The sequence below is a fragment of the Apteryx mantelli genome, chromosome 3, assembly GCF_036417845.1.
Source record: "Apteryx mantelli isolate bAptMan1 chromosome 3, bAptMan1.hap1, whole genome shotgun sequence".
NCBI classification, from domain to species: domain Eukaryota; kingdom Metazoa; phylum Chordata; class Aves; order Apterygiformes; family Apterygidae; genus Apteryx; species Apteryx mantelli.
In genome coordinates, this window is record NC_089980.1 from 112,055,411 (window position 1) to 112,080,243 (window position 24,833).

Below are 24,833 nucleotides of genomic sequence, written 5' to 3' on the forward strand. Positions count from 1 at the left end.
TAATGAGGATAAATAATTTGTGTAGTTTAGGTTTAGAAATAGGATTATGATGTGGTGTTCGTAGTAGCGAGAATGGGTGGGTTCTTAAGAGAATTGAAAGTTTATGTAATAAGAAATGTAGGAATAGACGCGTAAATGATTTAAAATAGAGGCAATTCCAAATCCAGTTTTTGATTACATCACATGGCTTACAGTATGTTGGAAAAAATGGATTTAGTTAAGGACAGAGTGTCAACTTCAATGCCACTTTAAATCAGTGCATCCTACTCTACTCTGCAAGAGGATAGTGGCTAAACAGAACTAAGCAATGATCATCTTTCTCTTGGACAGCTGTGTTCAAATGTACCACCAGCAACATGTAATAAAATGGTTATATTAAGGCTTATCTGCTTTGGTGAGGGCTGCCTACGCTTAGTACAAGCAAAGCAAATATGAGTCAAAACTCTAGTCTCTTGCTCTTTTGGACGTGGCTCTGACTCTTGGAGGAGTAAATCTAAATAATGCTGATGTGAGTGATGTTGACTCGTAGGCTTGCTGTCACAGATTTAGGTTATCCTGTAAAATGCAGTACCCAGAATTATTAACAGTTGTTCAGTATGTGACCATTGGAAAGCACAGTGTGCATCATTGTCAGTTCTGTAACTACAGAGGGGCACAATCTTCACGCTAAATATGTAGCTTTTATATTAATTGAACAAAAACTCAAGTCCTCCAATTTAGACAGCTAACTTCTGTTTCAGTGACTAGGTCTCACTGGTTTATATGCTGCATGCCTAAATGTTTTTAAGAATTTGGACCTAACATGCACAGAATAATATAGCCTCTTAACCACAGCCTAAGATTCCCTGATCTCCTCACTAGCTGCCACACTTAGAGTAAGAGATAGATAGCATTGTCTTACTTCTGCAGTTCTAAATTGGTCATTTAGATTTTGTAATATACTATCATATTTGTAACCATATGTTAGCAATTTCTCAAATTTATTTTTAAAGTAAATCAAAAATAATGTAATAAAAACAAAGTCCATTTGACAAGCTTATGTATATTTGTGTTAGCCACTTCTTGTGTTCAAAGGTTGGTGCTTGATTCAAATTACAACATAAAAATGAGGCATATGGTATCATGCTACCCAGGATGAGAAGGCATGTCTTTTATTTGAATCTTTCAGCTACAGCTCAGAGTGACTGATTTGAGACATACTGCAGTTCATATTCTTTTATCTCCGTGGAATTATATATTCTAGGAACAAATTCACATTTGCTTTAACATAGACAAGTGGTTTATGTGCTTATTTCTTTTTTACTATCATTTCCAAAAATTGTACCATGTTTTCTTAAAAAATCAAAACCCAACTGTCTTCGCTCCCCCCCCCCCCCCAAAAAAAAAAAATTTCCTAGGAATGTATGAGAAGTGGTATGTAAGATCACACCAGCAGCCTGTTAAGTAAGCATGTAGGTTCTTGTTGTGTTTTTTTTGTTGAGTTTATTTAGTTTAAGAAGTACTATAGCAATCTGCTGTCAAAGATATTGCAAACGTATTATTACAGCAATTACAATACATAATAAATACATCATAATTTACATTCAGTTTATCTGCTGAAACTTGTGTAATAAAGTGTATTTTCAAGAAAGAGAAAAGAAGCCAGATTTCCTGAACTTTATATTGCAGAATTCTTGTTTCTTAACTTTTTAAAAGGATGATGTTATTTAAAGATACTTAATGAAATCGGAGAAATAATATTAGTTAACATAGGGCAAAGAGCTTGTATCCATTTCTCTCTCTTTCTGCCTCTCCTTTACCCACCATTCTTATGGTCTATGTTTTAATCCTGAACCTCCCAGATATTCAGAATTTATGTTGTCTTCCATGTAATTTAAGACTAAATGACTGACCACTCTGAAGTCCCTGTGTTCCACCCTTTATATTCTTCTACACATATAGGCCTTGTTAGTAAATGTCTCTGTGGATAGGTCTTTTTCTCAAAGTACATGTCACAAGAATGGAACTTCTTTGTTATTGCAGATTCCCAAGCATTCCCCAGCAATATTTATTTTCTTAACACTCATAAGCTATAGAGCATACAATGGTACTCAAACAGTAAAAAAAGATAGGTGAATAAAGTAAAAAGGATCACTAGAAAGTTAAGAACAATTTAGAAATTAAATTATAAGCTATTTAAGTTCATATCAGCATGCTGTGGTGTTTTGTGATGACTCTGGTTATCACAAAAGGAGATGGTAAATGATGTTCCCACTGAATTTAATAGGAGTTCACTGCTGAGCTCTTTTAAAAATCTTTTTTGAAGTCAAGAAGAGTTTTCCCTGTAGAAGATCAAGTCAGTAGACTCATCTTGATTTTTTTAGCCAGATAGTCTTCATGCTATGGAATAAGAGCTCAAGAACATTGGAGGGTGGAGTGTTGAAGAGGGAAAGAAACAAAAGGGTAAGCAGTAAGCATGCTAAAGTTGCCAGACAGGGTGTTGGAAATTAAAAGGCTGATAATAAAGTGAAAGTTTGACCTGGAGTCATTGACTTTTAGTTCTTTTATGCCATTGGATTGTAAATAGTGGAAAGGTCATTGAAAATTCTTAGCAGATACAGATTTATGTTATATTTGGATTATTATGTGGGTTTAGTACTTTATATTACAGCTGGAAATGTAAAGGATTTTACAGATCTTGCTCTGAAAATTTGGGAATTAAAAAAAAATACACAGGAAATTTCTGCTCAGACCCAACATCTGTTTTTTGGTGAGACACTGTTTTTGACTTGTCCCACCTTCCCTCCTTCAAAGACTACACATGGGCACAGTGATGTTCATTTCCTCACTTGCCAGCTCAAAGAAAAAGATTAATTTCAGACACCCCATGTTTCAGATCATTGTACTGAAAGTCATGTGTCTTGAGATCATTCTTCCTACTACATTTTCTCATTGCCTTGGCTGAGGATGAAGATAAGCGACATGCCTAAGATCAACTATATCCAAATTTAGTTCCTACCAAAATAAATGGGAATATATTCATTGCCTCAGATTTCATTCTTAATAAAGATTTCACTTACAATTTCTGGACCTTCTAGCATCTTAGTTGCCCTAGTTTGGTTAAAGTAATCTCACAAGCTGTTTTATCTACTGTTAGACTTGCCAGTTGGTCAGACACAGAAGTTTTCATAAAGCAAAATACTTATTGCTACTTGTTTATGCAATATTAACTACATGCTATTTAATCAAATTTTGTGGTTATGAAATGACCGATTAGGAGACTAAGAAATAGTAATAACAGTAGTCTCTATGGTGGCTTGGATCAGCAGTTCATGGTTTCTCAGATAGATTTGTCTGAAAGAGGGTAAAATCCTGGGTACCTAGAATGAGGTTACACTCATTTCCTCTAAGTTTTAACGCTGGGAGTTTTTTCATCTTTCAGAGGAAAATGGTGACTCCAGTTCTTGCAGCATATGGGTTGAAAGATTCACTTGGTTGTGAAAGTGTGGTTGAATTTCAGTTTCTCTGCAAATATCATGCAATGAGAAATTTGTGCAGTATAAATACAGTCTGGAGATAAAGCTGATATGAGTTTGTCACCTCTGCTCTTTCATGACATAAATATTTTAGGCATTTAACCAAGGTGCCAATTCTCTGAAATTTTAGAAATTGAAAATTATTGAGAGCCTTTGATGTGTCAAGTGTGGAAGGAGTTATGTTTAAAGAAACGGTGGGGGACTTCAGGAAAGTAGTTATTTAGTACTTCAGGCTGTGTTGAATTCTCTTCTATCATTTAGCTCCTTCATTCATTTAACAAAGATCTACTCTTTTCTTAAACATTCTTCTTTTTCCCCAAATGTATATTTTAAAAGATATATGAAGTACAAAAGAGAAAAAGTGTACTAAAGATGTTGTGTGCTATTGTGAACTTGTTCACCTTACCATGTGTACCACCTTACACTGTGTACCAGTGCACATCATAATGCATATGTGGACCTTGACGTACTTGCAATGTAATGAAAAACCAAGCACTCAGCTGTTTGTGAAAAATAAAGCTCATTAATTAAGTGATCTTGAGAAAATAATGGCACAGAAAAATACTGATTTTAAGACTGGAGAAAGAAAAACTATTAGAAGCAAATTTATATGGAAAGCTTCCCTTTGGCTATCTAGTCCATCTGTCTTCTATCACACAGAAAAACTCAACAGAATGTTGAAACTCTGAGAAAAGTTTTATTGTTTTATTTGGAATTTTTGAGGTAAGCGCATGTAGTATAAGGCCTATAGCTCCATGATCAAAATCAGGCTTTCATACTGTGCTATTTTAAATACCAGTAAAACTAATTTAGCGTTTTGGCTCTTCAGCTAAAGGGAAATATTTTATTACTGCTTTATTAGTGGTTCACATTTGTATAGCCCTTTTGGGGCAGAAATGTCAAAACAGTGTATGAACCTTGAAACTAAGCAATGCAGTGGAGATAAAAGTCTTTTCTATCTTGTAATGTGTTGCTAGTAACATAGATTGTAATGGAGAGTCAAGAGTTTATTAAATATGAGATTATGAATCACATACAGACTTTTGTTTTCAAACTTTCTCAGTCTTTTCATCAATCTCTCGCTCTGAAGGAGTATAAACCTTATGTCAGAAAACTGATGAATGCGTGATTTACATTTCAGTAAAATGCTTTCAGGGATAGTTTTAAGGTTTGTTTTTTAATCAGAAGGTATTACAGTTGGAAATGATCAGCTCATGATTTTTCAGACTTCTACAGGGCTGGATGTAGTAATTGACAGTGAAGATTTTGATCATGTTTTGGGACAAAATTCTGATGTTGCGAAATGTGAAAAAGAAGCTGCAGGTGATGTGAAGAAAATTATGCTTTCTGTTGGAACATTGTTTTAGCTGATACATTTTTAGATAATTCATGTGTTAAATAGAGATTTATTTTACGGTTTAGTGTAAATGAATGTAATTTACTCTAATTGTTATATTGCATGTGAATTTATTATTTGGATTAAATATCCTTATGAGAGAACGCTTCTCGACAGTTCTTACTATGAAAAGATAGATTTATTGAATGCAAAAACTGCTAAAAGGTGTATTGGTAAGAAAACTGAGCTGGGTAGACATTTCTTCTTTGTTTGCCTGTTTTTTTGTCCACAGATGTTAGGTGTTTTGTATGGGAATAAAGGTGTTAGTTTATGAGTTTCTTGGAAAAAAAAAATTAAAAGCTTTGAATCCATGAGATGTGGACTGAAGCGCCAGAGGACGTTGGTGGAATGTTAGGTGAAACCCATAGGGAAATAATTCAACAGCAGCATCTGGAAAGGAACTGTATGTGGCTTTAGGGTTTACTTTTAATGTAAGTAGTTAAGATGAGATTAAATATAGGTGTTAGTATGTGAGAAATGGGGGAGAGAGCTAAATGATGAAGGTATATCATGTGGAATGCTAGGATTAGGAAGAAGATTTAACAGAATCCATGGCTAATCACACCTGAATTTTTAAAAGCCTGGAAACATAATATGAATTGAACTATATGTTGGCGTCATGCAAAGCAAAACAGCTTACATGAAGAATTTATTGGAAAAAAGAAGAGAGAGGATGGGCAAGTTCCTTGGCCCTGCTGTGTCTCATTTCTGCTTGAGTGGTATGAAGACGATGGAAAGTTAAGCTACTAAGCCAGCTGGCTTTTGCCTGTACAGAGAAGAATCTACAGGTAATTGGGAATTGTCTCTTGTTTCTCTGTCGTTTTCTGATATTTGGGACTTGATTCAGTTGCCTAAGCGTAGTTGTCTGGTGCCATTTGAGATGCCCTGGGGTAACTGATCACAGGGCTTGCAAATACCACACAGGATCTGTGAGAGATCTGCATCCTCTGGACTGGTAGCTGGAGGTCAAGTGGGATGCATCTCAAAAGCACTAGATGCCTATAATTAGCCAACTGAATTGTGCCCTTACTACTCAGTGTAGTTGTTTCTGAGACTCTTGGTCCAATGCTGACAGTGCTGAGAAATGGCTTGATTCAGCTGCCCACGCTTCATTGCCAATGCTGTTTAAGATGCCCTGGTATATCTTGGCTTCCAGCTGCCAAAAAGGCACGACCCTATGTGCTGTGTTTTGGAAACCTTAAGAATATACCAATATATAAACTGTCTGTAATGAGACACCTAGCATACCTGCAGACACCTATATGTATATACATAAGGTCAAGTATCTTAAACTCCAATTGAATCTTGCCATTAAGGACATTTCAGAACATTTTGAACTTAGTGGGTGGTATGGCTGGATTGCCATTTAGTCCCTAATTATTATTATCAATCAGCAGAGTTTAGAACAATCCGATGGCCAAGATTGTAGTAATTATTTGTTATAGTAAGAGGCAAGTGTAACTAATGGTAATACAGTTAGATATATTTGACAAATTTCACACTTGGTTAACACTGACCCACAGATCTTATTATCAGTTTTACAAAAATGCACATTTTTTTTCTCATCTATTGCAGAGCTTATTACCCAGAATATCAGTCCTGAAAAAAAAACCCAACCTGATTAAATTTGCAAAGTCAAGAAATGGTAGCAGTAAACAATTAGGAAGTCTCATGATTCATTTTGCCGTGACCTCTATTCCTCTCATTCTTAAATGATAGGATCCCATTCTATTTTTCCCTTTGTCATAGCTTCTCCAGTGCTGGTCTATTTTGTTCTACTTAAAATCTTATTATATCACTATTTAATAAAATAAATTGGAAATTCAGCCAGTTCATCAGAAGCCTCAAATACAGTATGGATATCTTTACTAGGGTATATCGTTATAATCTGTGTACTTTTTAATAAACTCATGAAAGCTGATAAAAAATAATTAAAAAAAATTAAAATAAGACCTCCTGTTTGTCTTTATTTCTAGATTTTAAATAAGGAAAATTTTCAGTAGCTTTAATTGTTATCAGTTCAATGGAAGAAAACGTTACTTTCTAAATATACTCATATTTGACTGATTCCATTGTGAAAATGGAACATGTTTTATAACATTAGGCAAGGTGTAGCATTCAAGATACCATAATATCCTCCCTACTACTGGGAAATTATTATGTTAACACTTTGCAGATGTTATTTTTCTAAAAAGGAGCTTTATAAATTTCAAATTCTCCTGAAGGACAAATTGCCAACTATGGCTAAATAAATAGCCATTAAACTACTGTCTTTTTTATCAGTGTCTTTTGGAGAGAAAGCTATGGAAAATGTAGTGGTGGGCCAGTTGTACTTGAATTAAAGATTTCCTTGGTCTTTTAGGCTCTGGTTTCTGACAGAGAAGGTGATTTTGATGACAGAAATAATTGAGAGTCCTTTCAGGTTTTAACTTGAGTTCATAAAAGATCTATTTATAATATTCACTTCCATTGACAATGAAGTATTTACCAAGGCATATCTAATAGGATGGATGGGCTGGTTCTTCAGTGTATTCATTTTTTCCCCACTGATATTCCAAAGCATTGTAAAGGGCAGATTACTTTCACATGTTGGTCTGGTAAGGATGATCATGCCTCTGGTTTTTCAATGTGTATGGAAAAACACTATTCTTTCTGCCTTCTAGAATTCTGTCTTTAGTCTTGCCTGTAAAACGCCATACACCATACACACCATAATACTATTACCATAAATAATAGTAAAGGAAAGTGTGGGAGGTTTTGGCTCCAGTGTCATCAGTATGCTGTTGATCTCAGTTCTCTGTATCCTTTTCATCCAACCCAGATGGCAGAGTATAATTGCTTTTCCAGACTTTGACCAAGATAGGGATATGGATGAAAGTGAGTTGGCTGCAAATCAACTTGGTTAATGGAGAAATGTTGCTTGTTAGCCAAGAGAAGCATTTAGGGAAATAGAAAAAGATAATGTATACACCGTGTCCTGAAAATACATTTTTAATCTTTGCTAGAGTGGCTAGCTGTGTTGGGATCTTACTAACAACAGAGGCTTCTAGTACATTTTATTATCAATGATTCCATTGTAACACAGGTTTAACTGTGATTGTCCATGCCTCTGCTACCACCTGACTCTAGTAATACATTCTCTTAATCATTATTTTGTAAGTTATTAAAATCATCTGTGACTACAGCACACGCCTATCTGCTTTTTGGTTGTGTGAACTGTTAGCTATGATTGACACTTGTATTCAAACCTCTGCAATTGCACATGCTCTCCATTTGTAGAAAATAGGAACAAATATTTTGTAGAAAATGGCAAGCCAAGTTGTCAGTGATAATTCAGACAGTTCAGAATCATCCAGGAGGCTGTTATTGATAGACTTGAGGTTATGACGAATGTTAAGTAAGATACATACATGAATATCAGAGAGGGAGTTTCTTTGTTTTCAAAGATTGTGAACAGTCTTTGGGCTTGGTTTTATCCTTCTGAGTTTTTGTGCTGTAATGCTACTACTTTTTTTTTCAGAGCATCCAACAGCAATGGCAGGGAATTGGACATGGTTTGCAGTTGCTCCTAGAACTAGCTTCAGTGGAAATCTGCTCTGTTACACTCTCCATTCAGAGCACAGTTCCTGAGATTTCATTTTTTCATGGCTGTCTGTCAAAGCAGCAGTTTCAATGGCCTGCATCAGCCTGTGGAATTTCCTGATCCACTTGCTTACATTTTGCAAATTTTAAGCCATGACCACCAGAAATGTTTGTGTGACTCTCTACTGACACTTAATAGGTCATTGTCCTTGGCAGTATAGTTATAATAGAGCATGAACTATCATGATTTTGATGATTACAATTTAAAATGCATAACTGTATGTACTTCACAGTGTGCACATTTCTCACCTTTGTTTACTAAAGGGAAAGATGTCTAGGAATGTGTAACTATCTTAACATCATATTCATTTTACACATTTACCAATATAGTTTCACAGACTTTATTTAAATTATCAAAAGTATTAGCATATCTGAAGAAGAATAAGATTCTAAAACATTAAAATGTGTAAATTAATAATAAATCTAGAATTTTTTTTATGTTTTATATATATTTTTTCCTGAATATATGTATATCTAACATTTGAAGCAATACTAATAATTATATTTTATGTAATAATCGGGTATGTTTTACCATAAATATTTATGTTTTGATTAGGTGGATTTAGTAGGTGCTGCTGTTTGCCATTATGTAGGCTGGGAAACAGCTTTTGTTAGCTTTCTATCCAGCATAACCATTACTGTGTATCTGAGGTATAACCGTCAGTTAAATTCTGTTCTGTCATTTCACTGTACCTGTTCTTTGCACAGTCTGTGGGGTTGGAGGTAGTATATGAAAAGTTATAAAGCAAGGACATCATCAGAACCAAACCCTGGAATGATGGTACTTTAGTATTAGTTTTTGACTTTTAAAACAGTGAAGGATGGGAGGAGGTAGGTACCCACTGCAGCTTTATCTTCAGTGCAGCTGTAGTAGATATTCAGCCTTCTTTCAAACTAAACTGTGAGATTATATTCTTTGAAAATGGCCATGGTATCGCAGAGCAGATAACCAAGAGGGTGTGGGCCACGATGGAATTAACTAGTCTGTTCAGATACAATTCAAAAGTCTTTAAAAAGCTAGCAATTATAGGCTAGCAATTCATTGTTTTATATGCTGTTACTGGGAAAAACACATGCTTGGTGTAGTAGTTCAGTGTTGCTCTTTAATCCAGAAAGGTATATTGTTACCTTCTGTGCTCACTTCAAATAATGGAGAAATCAGAAAAAAAGTCCAGTTTATAAAGAAACTGAGATAGTTATAAAAAAATGCATGATAATATTGTTGCAAGATCAGTATGGCAGCCCATGTAATTTGTTTAACTAAGAGAAGTAGTTTCAGAATGTATTCCAAAACCACAACATGATAAAAAAACAATAAGGAAACTTTAACCGTGTTTATTATTTCCGAACTTGCCACTTCCTAAAGAAAAAGGAATATGAGGAATAGGATAACAATGAATGTCAGTTTAGTCTTTGATGTGATGGAAGAAGAAAAACAGAAATAACTTTCAAACTTTCATGTGGATAAATAAGATATTAGAACTTATTATTATGCTTTTAAAATAAAAGTGAAAGTAGACACCTCCAGACAGCATTCAAATATATGAATATCTTTTCAATTAAACAAAAAGGAAGGAGTCAGGATTTCAGTTTATGTGTATTCACAGTTCAAGCTGAGTTCACTTGAATTGGTTATGTGAGGCAAATTATATGTTGGAGGCACCTGCAGGTTTTGTTTGCATCTCTGAGGGGCTAAGCACACGCACTGTAAGTGAAGGGGTAAACTCCAACTCAAAGAAAACAATATTCAGCAGGAGTTTCACACAAAGTGAAATGTGAGAGTTGACCTCTTCTGATCTAGTACAAAGAAAAATATCCCAAGAAATGAGGAGTTCCTTCTCCTATTCCCTCTGTTTGACTCCTGCAGACAGAGATTATATTGATTTATTAACTCTGTAGTGCTTTTGGAAAGTGTGTTATTTTGTGTTTGGCCTGACAGAAATATACTTCCATATAGAATGGAGTTGCTTATTTGATTTGTTAATACGTGAGGTCTCTTGTTGCATATTACTAAGACCTGAGAGGTATCATGCTGGGAAATCAGTTTGCACACTTAGTAAGTGATTCTCTTAGCAGGAAGTGATTTAATACAAATGTGTATTGTGCCTCAATTTGCTCTTTTATGAGTGGACTTGTATTTGTTTAACAGATAGAACTCTTTTACTATTAGATGGAAGTTTGGTATGTTTTTTTTTCTTGTCAGAGGCCTGTGATTGTAAAAAGACCCTTGTCTGTTGCTTGGACAACACATTATCCGTTGGGATTATTCTCATAGCCACTGATCACTGTATCCTCCGCCATGTAAGGAAATGATGCAGCAGGATCAGAGAGAGTTAATGTACAAAACAATAACTTTCAGGAGTTTACAACTGCTACTGCCCTAATCTGGAGCATATGACATTAATGGTCTCCATCAAAAAAGCTTATACTTAAGTGACAGCCATTAGAAACTGTCACTTTAAACTTTCTCTTTAGGTACTATTGACCGAAAGGAGCAAAGAGAGGGAGAAGTAGACTCCATTCTACTCCCAGTATATATAACCACTTGGGGTAAAGAAATGCTTGAGGCATGTATATCTGAGCTGGATGTCAGGGAGCAAGGTTCAGATATTGTGAAAAACTCTAGAATAAGAGATTTCTCTCAGTTTGATTACCAGGGAGCAGCAAGGGCCAGCTGCTCCCTAAGGGAGGGGAGCCAAGGGTGAACAGGGGGGGCAGGGCAGGGGTCTCATCAACCAGGGCCTGGTCCTGCAGTACCCAAGTGAGCTGAGCAGGGCGGGACTGGAGATGGTAGCCAGGTTCAACCAAGAGTCCAGATCATCAGGCAAATTTGTGGTGATAAGGCAGGTCCAAGGTTGAGCTGGGAGTGTGGGTCAGTCAGTCAAGATCAGGATTAGGCCCACTGATGGTAATCAGGGTCAGCCACAGCCTAGTGACCCCCAGACAGGTCCATAGTGTTGAGGGAGGTAAAGCTGGAAGTCAGTTGGGGAACCCTGTGTCAATGGGCAGAAGTGTGGGGAGAGGTCCCAGGGTGAGGGTGGTCAGGGACGTTAAGACCTAGTAGTGCCTTCAGGGCCCTCACATGGAGAAGACTACATTACCGTAATGGAACCATGAGTAAAGCTGGTGGGAGGACAAGAAGTAACATCTGTTATCTGAGGATTTTTCTTACTATACTCCCACTTCACAAACTGACGTGTGAATGGTATGTTTACAGAGGAGTTACTTGGAAACAAGAGGCAAGAATTCAGCTGATCTAAATTGCTTCTGAATTAGTAGCTTGGGCAGAAGGACAGAAACCATGTCAATTGCTCCACAGAGGGGCCCTGAAACAGGAATTAGAATCCTCTTCATTGGACTGATATATGTGCTTCATGTTGCCTTTCTTATACCTGGAAAGCTGCTGTTGTATAAGGCTGTAAGATAGCAGTTGATGAGGATGTGTTTTTGATTGAAACAATCTGCTGCAAGAGGGAGTGTTACTTCCTCTGTCCTATGTATTTACCTGTCTTCCAGATTCTCAGGGTTGTAGATGAATATCCTGTGAGGAAGGGCTTTGAGGCAAAGATGAAATGCAGCAGCAGGATAGACTGGGAACCTTATCGGCAAAGAAGGCTGAAAACTTCATTTAGAATGAGAAAAAGAAGACATCACTAGCTGAGCTCTAGGAGGAACTCAAAAGGAGTTTGCTCTGTTCCTCATTAGGTGATATACAGTTCATCTGAAGCAGATTTCTACTTGAGATTAAGACACGTAGGTGAAGGCATATAGGTGCCTATAGCAGCTGTGAGTTCCTCTGATAGGCAGAAGAGATCTAGGGCAGGACTCAGTTGCCTAAACATAGATGCCTAGTGCCGTTTGAAACACCTAGGGTATATGAGACATTCATATGGGGCAGGCACATCTGATACAACATGTAAAGGAGCCCCTTTTTTTCTGGAATAGCATTCAGTCCCCTAGTCAAGCACAGTTAAATGAACCTGGCATTGCAGATCATCAGCCACTAGGTGTCAATTTCAGGATGAACGGGACTTTTTATGCTCCATCAGCTGTATTAAATTATACAGCTGTAATGGTAGTTTAGAAATCTAGCATGTCTTTAGATATCTACATGTAGAGAACAATTTAGAAGCTCAATTCACTTGCCTAAACAGGTGTGTCTAGTGCCATTTAAGATGCCCTACAGTGTCTGGACATCATGACAGAGTTGAAATGGGGCCTACAGCAAATGGGTGAAATGGGACCTGGGCCCTTCCTGAACAACACTTGGAGGCCATCACTCTAAAGTCGTCCAGAATGACTCTAGGTACATATGTTTTGGCAACAGAAATGGGCTGAGGTAGCTTAACCTTGAGCTGAATATCACTCTAAATCTTTTCTTCTGTAGCTTTGGAAGTCCAATTCTAAAGCATTTACCAAAAGGCATAGTAATATATAGATGGTATTTTGCTTTTTTATCTATAGCCATATGTCCGTGAGTAGTGTAGATTGGAGTGTGACTTGAATTTTGTAGTTTTGTGTTAAGAATAAAATATTCTTATATAAATAAAAAGAAAAATAAAAAGAAATAAAAAAATAAAAAGAATAAAAATCTGCAAGATTTTTACAAGCTCAAGAGCATTCCCTGCTCATGTCATTTTTTACCTTTTGAACTGTCAGTTCATTAAACTTCCACCCACCTGATAGATTTTTTTTCCAAAATATTCATTTGTAATTTCTAAATAAAAGCTGTAGATTTTTCTCATTATTAGTTAATATCATTTGCATTATTATGACCTTTTTCTTCACCATTAAAGTCCTCTTTATGAGCAGGGTTAAATTGAACAACTGGCCACTCTAGCAACTTAAACATTTGCAGTTCAGCTGAATTTCCTGTGTTTATAATTGTTTCTTCTGTTTTCATATGAATGACTTATATCTCCTTATAAACAACGTTGCAACAATTTCCTAAGTGTGCTGGTAGATTATATTAGAATTTCATAGTTAATGGAAATGACAGTAGAAATGTTAGAGTTGTTACTTTACAATGCAAATCTCTACAGTGAATTCCTAGTCAGTTCAGATAATTTCCTGATCTATCTGAACAACTACTCTTTCATGAGGTCACACAAGCCCTCTAATAAAAAATATTGGCAAACTTCTAAGCACATTCAAATTAAATTTGAAGAGGTGGACTAAAGTTGTAGTTTTGAGTATACTCCCTAGAACAAGAAAGACATGGACATACTGCAGTGGGTCCAGCAAAGGGCCACAAAGGTTTGTGGATTGAGCACCTGTCATATGAGGAAAGGCTGAGAGAGCTGGGACTGTTTAGCCTGAAGAAGAGAATTGGGAGGATCATAACAATGTTTATAAACACCTGATGAGGGGAGTAAAAAGACGAAGCCAAACAGTTCTCAGTGGTGCCCAGTGACAGAAGAGGCAGTGGGCCCAAACTGAAGTACAGAAAATTCCATTTAAATGTAAGAAAAAATTTTTTTACTGTGAGGGTGGTCAAATACTAGAACAGTTTGCTCTGAGAGATTGTGGAGTCTCCATCCTTGGAGACATTCAAAACCTGAGTGGATATTATCCTGAGCAACCTGCTTTAGCTGACCCTGATCTGAGCAGGAGGGTTGGACTAGCCAATATCCAGAGGTCTCTTCCAACATCAACAATTCTGTAATTTGTTTCAGATATTTTATCTCTGCATTTAACTATTTTCATTCCGTAGTGATTTACTTGCATTTTATCTTTTGGCTAATATTAATGAATTTTTGTCAGTAGTTGTTTATTGGTTTTGTTGGGATTGTTCATGGCATATTGAGAAAACAAGCTCCTTTAATAGAGAAATGTAAAAGATGAACAATTACGTAAGGATTAAGTATTGGAGGTATTTGTGATGCGGATGATAACTTTGCATCTTGATTAAATAATTTAAAGCCATTTTATGTCAAGATTTTGTATTGTTTTACTGGGGGGTTACTGGAGTGTTAAGAGCTTTCTACACCTTTCCTATAACCTGCTTAAGGGCCAGGTAGAATTGCACTGTTTGCCTGCAGAATGCCTATGGATAGGTATGGCTTCACATTGTCCTTTGTGGAGAGCTATTTTGCGCTCTTACGGATGCTTTCCTGTTGATTCGATTCTTTCTTGATGTAGGGAGCCCAGAACTAGACACAGTATTTCTACTCATCAAGCGTCAGGCTAGTGTCTTACCTATGACATCCCTGTTTATATCCCAGAATTAGGTTTGCCATTTCATTTTCTTTTTTTTTTCCTTGAGAGCATGATGTTAATGTCTCATTCAGTTTGTTAGCCCTTTTAATGTTCCAGTCCTTTTCTATAGAACTATTCAATCAGGTACTCACCATTTTCTGTTAGCCAAATACCTTTTTTTTTTAAGTGCGTTAAGGGAATTTTGAATTCTAATCCTGTTGTCCAATGCACTTGCAGCTGCTTTGATTGTGGTATTTCTATTCTAACTCAATAATATCATAAGAATAATTTACTTACTGAAAGCCTTTCAAAGGCTGATGAATTTTTTTGCTGGTAGCAGCCTGTGCCTGGCTACTCTTCTCCAACAGTCATGTCAGCATCATGTGACAGAAGTTCTGTGATGGGTACTCATTGCATGTATGATACAGGATGGGCAGAAGCTGGCTTTTGCTGTCTCACGAGACTCCAGAAATTGCTTTATCTACTGTGTTAAAAAGTTGTGTCCAGCAAATTTTTGCACAGTTTGTATCCTCTCTCTTTCTCTTCCAATCTAAAGTACAGTACAAAATAGAAGATTCTTGCTTCTCCAGTCTAGGAGGATGTATCACCCTTAAATGCTTGCATACATCTGCTTATCCTGATTTGGTATAGTAAACTATCAATAGAATATCAGTCTTCCTCCCATCTAGGGGAGGAAGACTGATACTGTCCCATCTAGGAACAATCATCAGGTCTGTGTCCCACTATTTTCTGAATATCAGTATATCTTTCTTACATCTCACTGGTGAATCTCCTTCTTTTTTCCCTAGTTAACTTAGAAATGAGTATCTTTTATATCTGTCTTCCAGTAGTGTGAACTGTATAAACAGGTCTCTGCAATGCCACTTCAATTATTATTTATGTAATAACATTTTAATTTCTTCTTGTTTTTTTCCTCTATGTCTTGTAAAGTTTAGAGGCATCTATGTGTTCAGAAGATTGACCATTGTTTTCTTTGTTCTCCTTCCAGCAACTGTATTATTTATCTTAGAGCCTTCTCCCAATTTTCAGGCATTTGTCCATGTCACTGCACATGTACATATGGAGTTACAATGCCACCTCCCTGTTGATCCTAGTTTAAAAACCTCAGGAACATTTCTTCCTTTTGCAAGATGGATCTGTCTACCTTTGCACAGTTGTCTTCTGTGCCAGAACACCACCTTGTGGAAACGGAAAGCAGAGCTTCATCTTTGCTTGGCTAGAAAGATTGACAATTTTTCTCCCTTACTTCTGGGTGCCATTAGTTACTTTTGAAAAATTCTGGGAGTATTTGTCAGTGCCATTAGTGCCCGTATGGACAAGCTGCATGGAATGAAAGTCAGAAAGCTGACGGAACGTCAGCAGCTTTACAAGAAGTTCTGAAGCAGTGACAAAGCTTAAGAAAGTGTGTTTATTCAATTTGATTACATTTATGGTTATATTAAGAAGATTATGCTGCTCTAATTAAGGGTTAATAGGGTTTTCTGTAATAAACTCCTATTTTCAGCTATTTGTAACTCAGGGAAAATGTTTCCATAGAGAAATTTGGCATACAATGTCTGAAGCTGAATAGTATGGCTTTCGTTTTTCAATTTTTTTAAAAAGAATCTTTGGCTGTATTCTGTTTTGAGGAAGGCAGTTTTTTGTGGTTTTATATGCTTTTTGTTCTCCCTTGGCAAGGCTTGATACATGGAAAAAACAAATTCCAGGCCCTTAGTCTTTTATGTCAAGTATTTCCTTTTTGATATTCCAAACATTGTACTTTGGTAGTCATTACTTTTTAACAGAGCCAGTATATAATTCAATAAACAGTCACCTCTAAATATCTACAAAAACTACTTTTTATACTTTTTCACATGAAAATACTTTTTATAAAGTAATTTTATTCAGTATTTTTCCTGAAACAGGAAAGATTTTCATGACATGTTTAGTGAAATAAATACTTGTGTAATGAATACTTGTGCATTTCTGTAACATTCACCCTTTTTGGATTCTCTTAAAATATACAAACTATTTTTCATTTTTCTATTTATTTTCTGTGGACTGTTTAATACTATAATTGAAGGTACCTAAAATTCTCTAAGTATGTCTCATTGCTGGTTCTGAAAATTCTTCTTTTTTACCCCAAATGGTTGTACCTTTGGAATGCTACAGTTAGAGGGACTAGAAGCCTTGATCCTGGATGTCTGAGTCCTGATTAAGGTCTAATGCCATCCAGAGAGCAGAAAAGTGCTTAAACTTTGCATAAGTTCATAAAGACTTCAGTCTGTTCTGTGCATTTGGAGTTTGCCTAACGACTATGGGTAGCATTGGGTCCAGCACAAAAATGGACTGGTCACTTCTTAAGCTGTGTTTTTAAGTGGTATTCAAATATTCTGCAAGTGTGGCACTATGATCAGAAGACTTTCCAAGAGATCAGGAAGTCTGTTTTCATTTCCTTCCAGAAAACATTGTCAGGTTTCCAACTTCCTGGAAGGATGTCCTAACCACTACCTTACTAAATAGTCATGGAACAGGTGAGATTAGGGTGAAAAGGTACTTCTTTCCTCCTCTTACTGAACTTGGGCCACCAAATGAGAAAAATGCTAGTCATTTTAGCAGAAAACAGAGTGTGTAGTGATATAGTCTCTGATTTATTTCTGCTTTTTTTCCAATGATTATGTACTGTAAAATGCATAAATATGCAACATGGGACTGAATCTAAGTATTCTGCATCCCTTTTTCTTGCTTTTTATCTAAGCTTCAGCAATACAACATAACAAGTTATTAGTTAAACTGGAGAGGAGGATGAGAACAGGAATTGTGAGGTGAGTAAAAATCTGGAAACGAGATAATGTTAAAAGCAGATTTATTACACTGAAGGGACTTTACTGGTGGAGTTCCTCAGATCTTTTTATTTAACATCTTTCTCAATATTACTAGACCAAATTTACGGAATAATATATGTTTGTGCTAAAATAAAGTAATCACGTTAGTCCAAATATGTTCCCTGTAGAATATTAAGGTAGTAAAATTTGCTGATGACAGAAAGACAAGAGACATTGTCAGTAGCATGCTGGATACCATACAGGAGGAACTAAGTGACCATGAAGGCAGGAGCAATAGAAAGTAGGTTAAATTCAGTGCAAAGCAAGGCACTTGCAGACTAAGAGCCAAGAAGTCTACTCTAAGCAGTTAGTTCATGAGCTGGGAAAAAGTAAGGATTTGTCTGTAATAAGGCTTTGCATTTCTGCTAGGTGGCTCTTGTGAGAATCAACCTGTACACACTTCTCAGTGTCACGTTCGAGAATGGTGAATTCAAGGTGGGACTGGAGGGCAGAAGGGCTACAAGGAAAACCAGCATGAAGACCCTGTCTTATGAGGGACTAGGACTATGTCTGACTGAGGTTATACACCTGTATTATCACAGATGGAAAATAAAAATCAATACTTTTGAATAAAAGTCAATACTCATTGCCTTTCTGCAACGTCCATTCCAGATTTCGGTTCTTTGTGAAATCCAGTGACTCCAGCCATCCTCTTAAATGATTATGTGAATGGCTACTGAAATGGCAAATGATATAGCTGTATAAACTGTTCTGTAAAGACAGATATAGCCCTTGATTTCAGCAGAAGTTTTACCACAGTAGACACTGAATAGGATTTACATGATTTGGCCTAGAAATTGAACATTTTTGCCACCAAAGTTTTATGGACATTTTTCATGCTCTAAATTAAGTTTTGGTTTACATAATCTATTTTAGCTCCCTTTATTTTCAGTCACAGCTTTATTCATAGTACAGCTGTGGCATTTGTCTTGTAACAAGAAGGATCTGATAATCATGAAATAACCCAGATTTATGCCCTTAGTGCTGAAGCTGTGCCATATTCATGAAAATAACTTAAAAAAAAAAGAAACAATATGCAGCAGATGTGAAAGTTTTACCTTCACGTTTAAGTAAGTTTATGCTGTCGGTGAGTGTGGGCTTAGCACAGCCTGACAAAGTTTTAACTTACCAGATGTTCCCCGTGATCCAATAGATACTATACAGCTGTTTCCCATTCTTTTTACTGTGCCTAGATAAATATACAGTAAATGCTCTGAAAAATGTTTATTGTATTTTAGCTGGTATTGTGACTGTTACTGTAGAAAACTTACTTTAATCCATGGGCACTGAAATTGGTGTGTGTGGGGGGGGGGGGACCAAAGGTGCTGTAAAAGTATGGTGCAGATGGCTCATTTTCCATTACTGTGAGGAGAAACCATCAGCCGTTTGGTTGAAGCTACACTGATGATGCTAATGAGGAAGGGATGAAAAATGAGTTTTTCATCTAGTTGTGAATGTTGTGAGATTAGTGGTCCTATTTACGCACTGCACAAATGACTTCTTGAGTCTGCGTCTGGTTTCTGTGAAAGCTCCGACTTCTGCATCCGGGCGCCTTTCCCTCCCAGTTGACAGTTTCATTGTTCCAGTGGAATTTAACTGTCAGGGGAGGTCATGGTTGTAGAGGGAGCAGCAGTCTCTCAAGTAGCTAGCGCTAATCCCATCAAGGGCTTGAAATATTGGAATGAAGACACTGGATTGGCTTCTGTATTCAGCGCAATAAGAGAAAGCGGAGTGTCTCCCCGAGCTCCAGATGGGGCTGCATGTGTATGTCCCCTCTACTCATATAGGCCCTGGCAGAATGCCCAAAGTTAGCCATTCCGTTTGTTTTTAAAGGCACACAGCTTTTTTGGGTCAGTATGAGCAACTGCTCTGAACTGTTTCAGGACTTAAAAGCCCAGGTTACTTTAACTGCCACACCTGTCAACTTGATTCAATAACAGACCAGCTAAATAATAAAATTCATTTCCCTTCACCTGCTTTTCTGCTCTTGTTTCTCCTTCCCCCACCTCCAGCTCCCCATGCTCTCCTTAGCCCTTTGACCTTACTGCTGCCTTCCTTTCCTCCTTTCACCCTCAGCCTCCTACCTTTTCAAATCTGCACTTACACCTGGAAAATTCTTCTTGTTGTCTACCAGGGGCCTTCCCTGGTCTCCTTTAAATCCTTATTTAAAGCCTTCATCTTCAAACAGAAGGATTACTTTCATCTTTCATTAATAATCTCTTCAAGATTTCTTGATTTCTCTGCTCTGCTCAGATTTATAGCCTTGTCTTGCAAACATTTACACAGAAGTAATTGTTCTGCAAATTGAGAACATTCAGTTAAAGTTTGGAGGATTGGATCGTTTGTTTGGAAGCTTTTTGAAATGGGACTATTTCTCACTTTGTAAAACACAATGGTCATTTATGGTTTTATTTACGTTCTTGTAATAAACATTTGTGGCCTCAGAGGAGCAATGGAGCATGCATGGAGATAACTTCTGTTTTTAACTTTTATTCCCTAATTCAAGGTGCGGAACATGTTCTCACAAATTTTTAAGGGTAGTGAGCAAATTTACTGTTGATAAAATGACTTCATACCCAGAATCATGTAAGAAGACATGTGCAAGCTGTATCTTTGATCCTAGTGATCTTCACTGTTTTGTGTTCATTGTGTGATTTTTGTTTCAGGAATCTAAAACATCTGGACTGCCTGAGTATGTGAAGATAGTAGAAGTTGGGCCAAGGGATGGTTTACAAAATGAAAAAGTAATCTTTTTCTCTTTTTTTTTTTCACATGGATATAAGCATTATTGCCATTAGAAAAGTAGAAATATCATTTAATCATTTGTTTTTCATTATGCACTATAAATATATTTGTATATTTATTTATATATTAATGCCTTGTATATTAGTATAAAAGTATATTACTGTTTATCAGATACTACATCATACTTATTTCTTGCTATACTTGGTTAACTAGTTTTATTGTTACTCATCCTGCATTTTTTCTCTGGAATTTGTCTTGTCAACCAATTACATTCTGTCATAACATAATTGATAAACATCTTGAAACACTGGCTCTCTTCATAACATGTTCATGCTGCATGTCCTACTATAGTAGTAATAATACAATAGATATTATCATGCTTCCTGTTGAATTGGTGTGTAAGAAAGAAAAGTACTCTTTTTGTGATATTATTTGCCCAAAGGGTGGTAGGGAAGCATGGAAGAAAAGTAAAAGAGACTATGTAAATAGGGTGCACGTATCAAAGCAGTCACCTCTTTCAGCAAATAGATTAAGCTTACATATGCTGTTCTTACTGATGACAAAGGTGTTAACAGTGTTAATAGTATTAACGGAATAGAAGAATTACTCTGCCGCAACTGTGGGGCTTTTTTTTTTTCTTTTTCCTTTGGCTGGATTATTCTGTGTTATTATTTCCTTTGTCACTTCTTTGGTATGCTGGTATTTGGTTACTAATAATCAGTGAGGCCAGATCTATATGCAATTACATGGAAGTGCTTTCACATTCTTTTGTGATGGACAAAAAATGGAATAGGATCATGTACACTGCTTAGTGCTTTTCTTGTGCGGTAGTTTCCTACTGTCAGTAAAGGGTATAGATATGGTATAAGTTATAAGCATAGTTCATTACTTTAAACAAAGTATTGGTTATGTGCTAAGAACATTTCTCTTCCAAAAGATTCTTACTGCATGGAATACTTTACTATAGTATGTCTCTGTGTTCATAGGTCATAGTCCCAACTGATATCAAAATTGAGTTAATCGACCAGCTTTCCAAAACAGGCCTGCCTGCAATAGAAGTGACCAGTTTTGTTTCATCCAAATGGGTGCCTCAGGTATGTAAAATCATCACCATTAGAACTATTTAAATTTAAATGCTATTCCATGCAATGTAGTTTTCTAATGCCTTAGCCTGTTTCACTATACAAGAAAATAGGACAGAAGTAATCTGTTGTTTTTTGTAAAATTTACACCATTTACACAGTTTAAAAGTTTTACAGTTTTATCCAGGTCCACTGAAGTTGGGCAAATTATTGAAAAGTAGTAAGGTGTCAAAGCATATACATATCTTTATCTATCTATCTCTTTGTCCCACAAGTTATATTCTAGTGAAAAATATCAAGATACTGCAGCACAGATATTTCCTTTTTCTTGGACACTTCACCAGGTTCTTTTGAATATTGATAAAGTTTTAAAACTGAAAGAACTTCTGATATCTTCATCTGTCCATTGAAAGATTTGTTGGAACATGAGGGCTTTCCAATTATAAGGTGTTCTGCCATCTAATGTTTTACCTGATTTACATACCTGTGGGTCATCTGCAGTACATGCAGACACAGTCAGTGTCAAAAAAATTAGTTTTAAGAAAAGCCAGCAAGCTAGGCAGGAAGCTGGTTAAATCTAGTCAACAGAGTTAGGGAGCAGCAAGGACAGGTGGCTTCACAAAAGATGGGGAACTGGGAGCCAATGATAACAAGGTGAGCAGAGATTGTGGCCTCACTGACAAAGGGGCAGTCCCACCCAAGAGCAGAGCAGGTCTGGTGAAGGTAACCAGGGAAGTCAAGCATACAGATCTGCAGGCAAGTCCATAGCGACGAGGCAGATACAAGGTCAAGCCAGGAAGTCAAGTCTCTGAGTCAGAGTCAATGAACAGAGGTACAATCAACAGGATACAGAGCCAAGCGTGAGCTTGGCTGCGATGCAACCGCAGTATTTCTCAGGCAGGGAGAGAGCATGTTCTGTGGAACATTCATGGTGGAGGGGACCTCCTGTGGAAGCAACACTAATACAGAGCCTACAATCAAAGAAGGGAAAGCTAGGTGTGTGGGGTTTGTGCAAATAGGGGAAACTTCGTAGCAATGCTCCCTGGCACCAGCCAAGGGGATAGACTTCCCAGGCCTAGGGGTTATGTGGAATGTCATGGAAACTTGACACTCTCCTGAACCCAAACATAATTTCCTTGAGTATCTGCTGTGTTTGGTATATTGAGCACTGAAACATGTTGCCCAGAGAGGTTGTGGAGTCTCCATCCTTGGAGGCGTTCAAAACCCGACTGGACACGGTTTTGGGCAGCCTGCTTGAGCTGACCCTGTTTGAGCAGGAGGGTAGGACCAGATGATCTCCAGAGGTCCCTTCCAACCTCAACCGTCTGTGATTCTGTGATTCTCATGTATATATCTACCATACAGTTGTCCTTGCCCAAACACTAACATTATAAACATTCACATACGAACAGACACACATGCACTTGCATGTTGAAGGATTCCGATTGAGGGAGCAGCGTTGCAGATTTTACACAAATTTTGAATGTGCCCTGAAAGAGGCAGAGACTTTTCACAATAATCACTAATATACAGAACATTCTTTATGCTCAGTGCTATGTTGTACTTGTAGAATAGAGACAAGGGAAGTACTCTTGTGTTTTATTTTGTACTTTATTTAAATATTCGATCAGCTGTAAGTAAGAAGTAAAGAGCTAAAAGACTAAAGAACTGAGGTGATAGGTCATTAATATAATTTAAAGTTGCTCCTACCTATTTCCTACTCTTCTGAGAACTAATAAACATTGATGTAAAACAGAAAAGTTACATACTTCTTTTCTTTCCCCTAAATAAAATTTAATTTTCCACATTGGGGAATGTGTTTGAAAGATCTAAATTTGGGACTTTGGCATATGTAGTAGCTGTTAGGCACCTTAGTTATTTTACAGATCTAGCGCTCTATCAGTGGCCATACTGAGTTTTGATGTATTGTAATAATTTGCTCATTGCTTTTCCAGAATTAATTTCTATTTTTGCTACAGTTCAACAGAAATCTCAGCCTTTCTGAAGTCAGCAGCAAAACTATATTGCCAGTAGAGGTGCCAGGTTTTCATTTGAGATTTAATGCTGCAAATGCAGGCCTAGTTCTGAAATATACTATGTAGCTCCTGTTTGTGCAAACTTAATTATTGCCTGCAGGTAAAGAAATAAGTCAATCCTTGTTTATATCATATAAACTCATTTTCAAGAAGTTACACACTTGCAGCCGCAGAAACATTTGATGTTTAGTAAGGACTACACACATTATTTGAGAAGTAAAACTTGAAATTAATTGATACAAAAAAAATTTTTTAATGTTTTTTGTTGTCTTCTGTCAAAATGTATAAAAGGTTTATCCATTTTAAACTGAGAATGAGCCCTGGGACTGGACTGTGTTCCAGACTTTCCTCTGAGAAAAACGTGGTAGGCTCATAACTTACCTTGCTCAATAGCTTACAGAGCAGACTGGCTGTACAGCACTCTCTAATGGGCTCTCAATTTATTTCAGTATTCCCGGAACCACCAGGGAAGGGCCCAAAGGAAGGATAAAATGAAAGGGGAAGAGAACAGTGACAACGCAGAATTTCTTAGTTGTCAACACCACAACAATGTATTTTGAGATTGTTTCCATTAGAAGTGCTTAGGCTAGGTTTTTCCAAGGACCATCACACTTTGGCAGTTACAGCAACAGAGAATAGTGTAGGGATTTTAAATATGCGAATGAAAAGTCTAAAGCAAAGGTAGATTTCTTCCTTTCTTGTTTAATTATTTGCTTTTCCTGTGAGCCCTTAGGAGTACCAAGTTTAGCTTTGGTTTTGTCAGTTTTGGAAAAAAAAGAACAATCCCTTCTTATCTTAAATTCAAGTCTGAGTACTTTATTTTAATGGCTTAATTTGTGTTTAAAATGTTTTTAATTTAAATAATAAGATTGTGTTGCTTTGATAGGGAGTGCAGTCTTGACTTTGTCTTTTCTGTGCTCCTTTCTTTTTTCTTTTCGTAGGTCATGGGAATAGAATTCCTGGTTATGTTTAGATCACTCATTCACTTATTTCTTTTTTTAGTATTTTAAAGCTCTTTTATGGTTTCCCACCCAGTGTTTTTTTTGGCAAAGATTTTATTGCTGAAAAAAGCTAAAAGAAAAAGTTCCGCAGTAGCAAGGTGCCATATAAAACAGGATCCCACACCTATAACCTAAATGGCCCAAAATTATAAATACCTACCATTAAAAGCTTATTTTTAAAGAAATTTGGAAAAGAAATATTTTACTACAATTTAAAAACTTATAACATGCAATATGTGTTAAAATAGTTTTTTCTTACAGGAAAAATAGCAATGGGACAAATGTAATACATAAAATATTACTTGGACCTGGCAGCTTTATGCTGTTTGAAAC

At 36.6% G+C, this 24,833-nt stretch overlaps 1 protein-coding gene across 1 annotated transcript in view; it reads left to right on the forward strand.

The window, feature by feature from the left end:
• The window catches only part of HMGCLL1 (3-hydroxy-3-methylglutaryl-CoA lyase like 1), an 81,432-nt gene that overhangs the window by 4,751 nt on the left and 51,848 nt on the right, over positions 1 to 24,833 (forward strand). Inside the window, 2 exon segments of the mRNA XM_067294825.1 lie at positions 20,303 to 20,380; positions 21,368 to 21,475. Coding sequence (XP_067150926.1) covers positions 20,303 to 20,380; positions 21,368 to 21,475 — 186 coding nt within the window.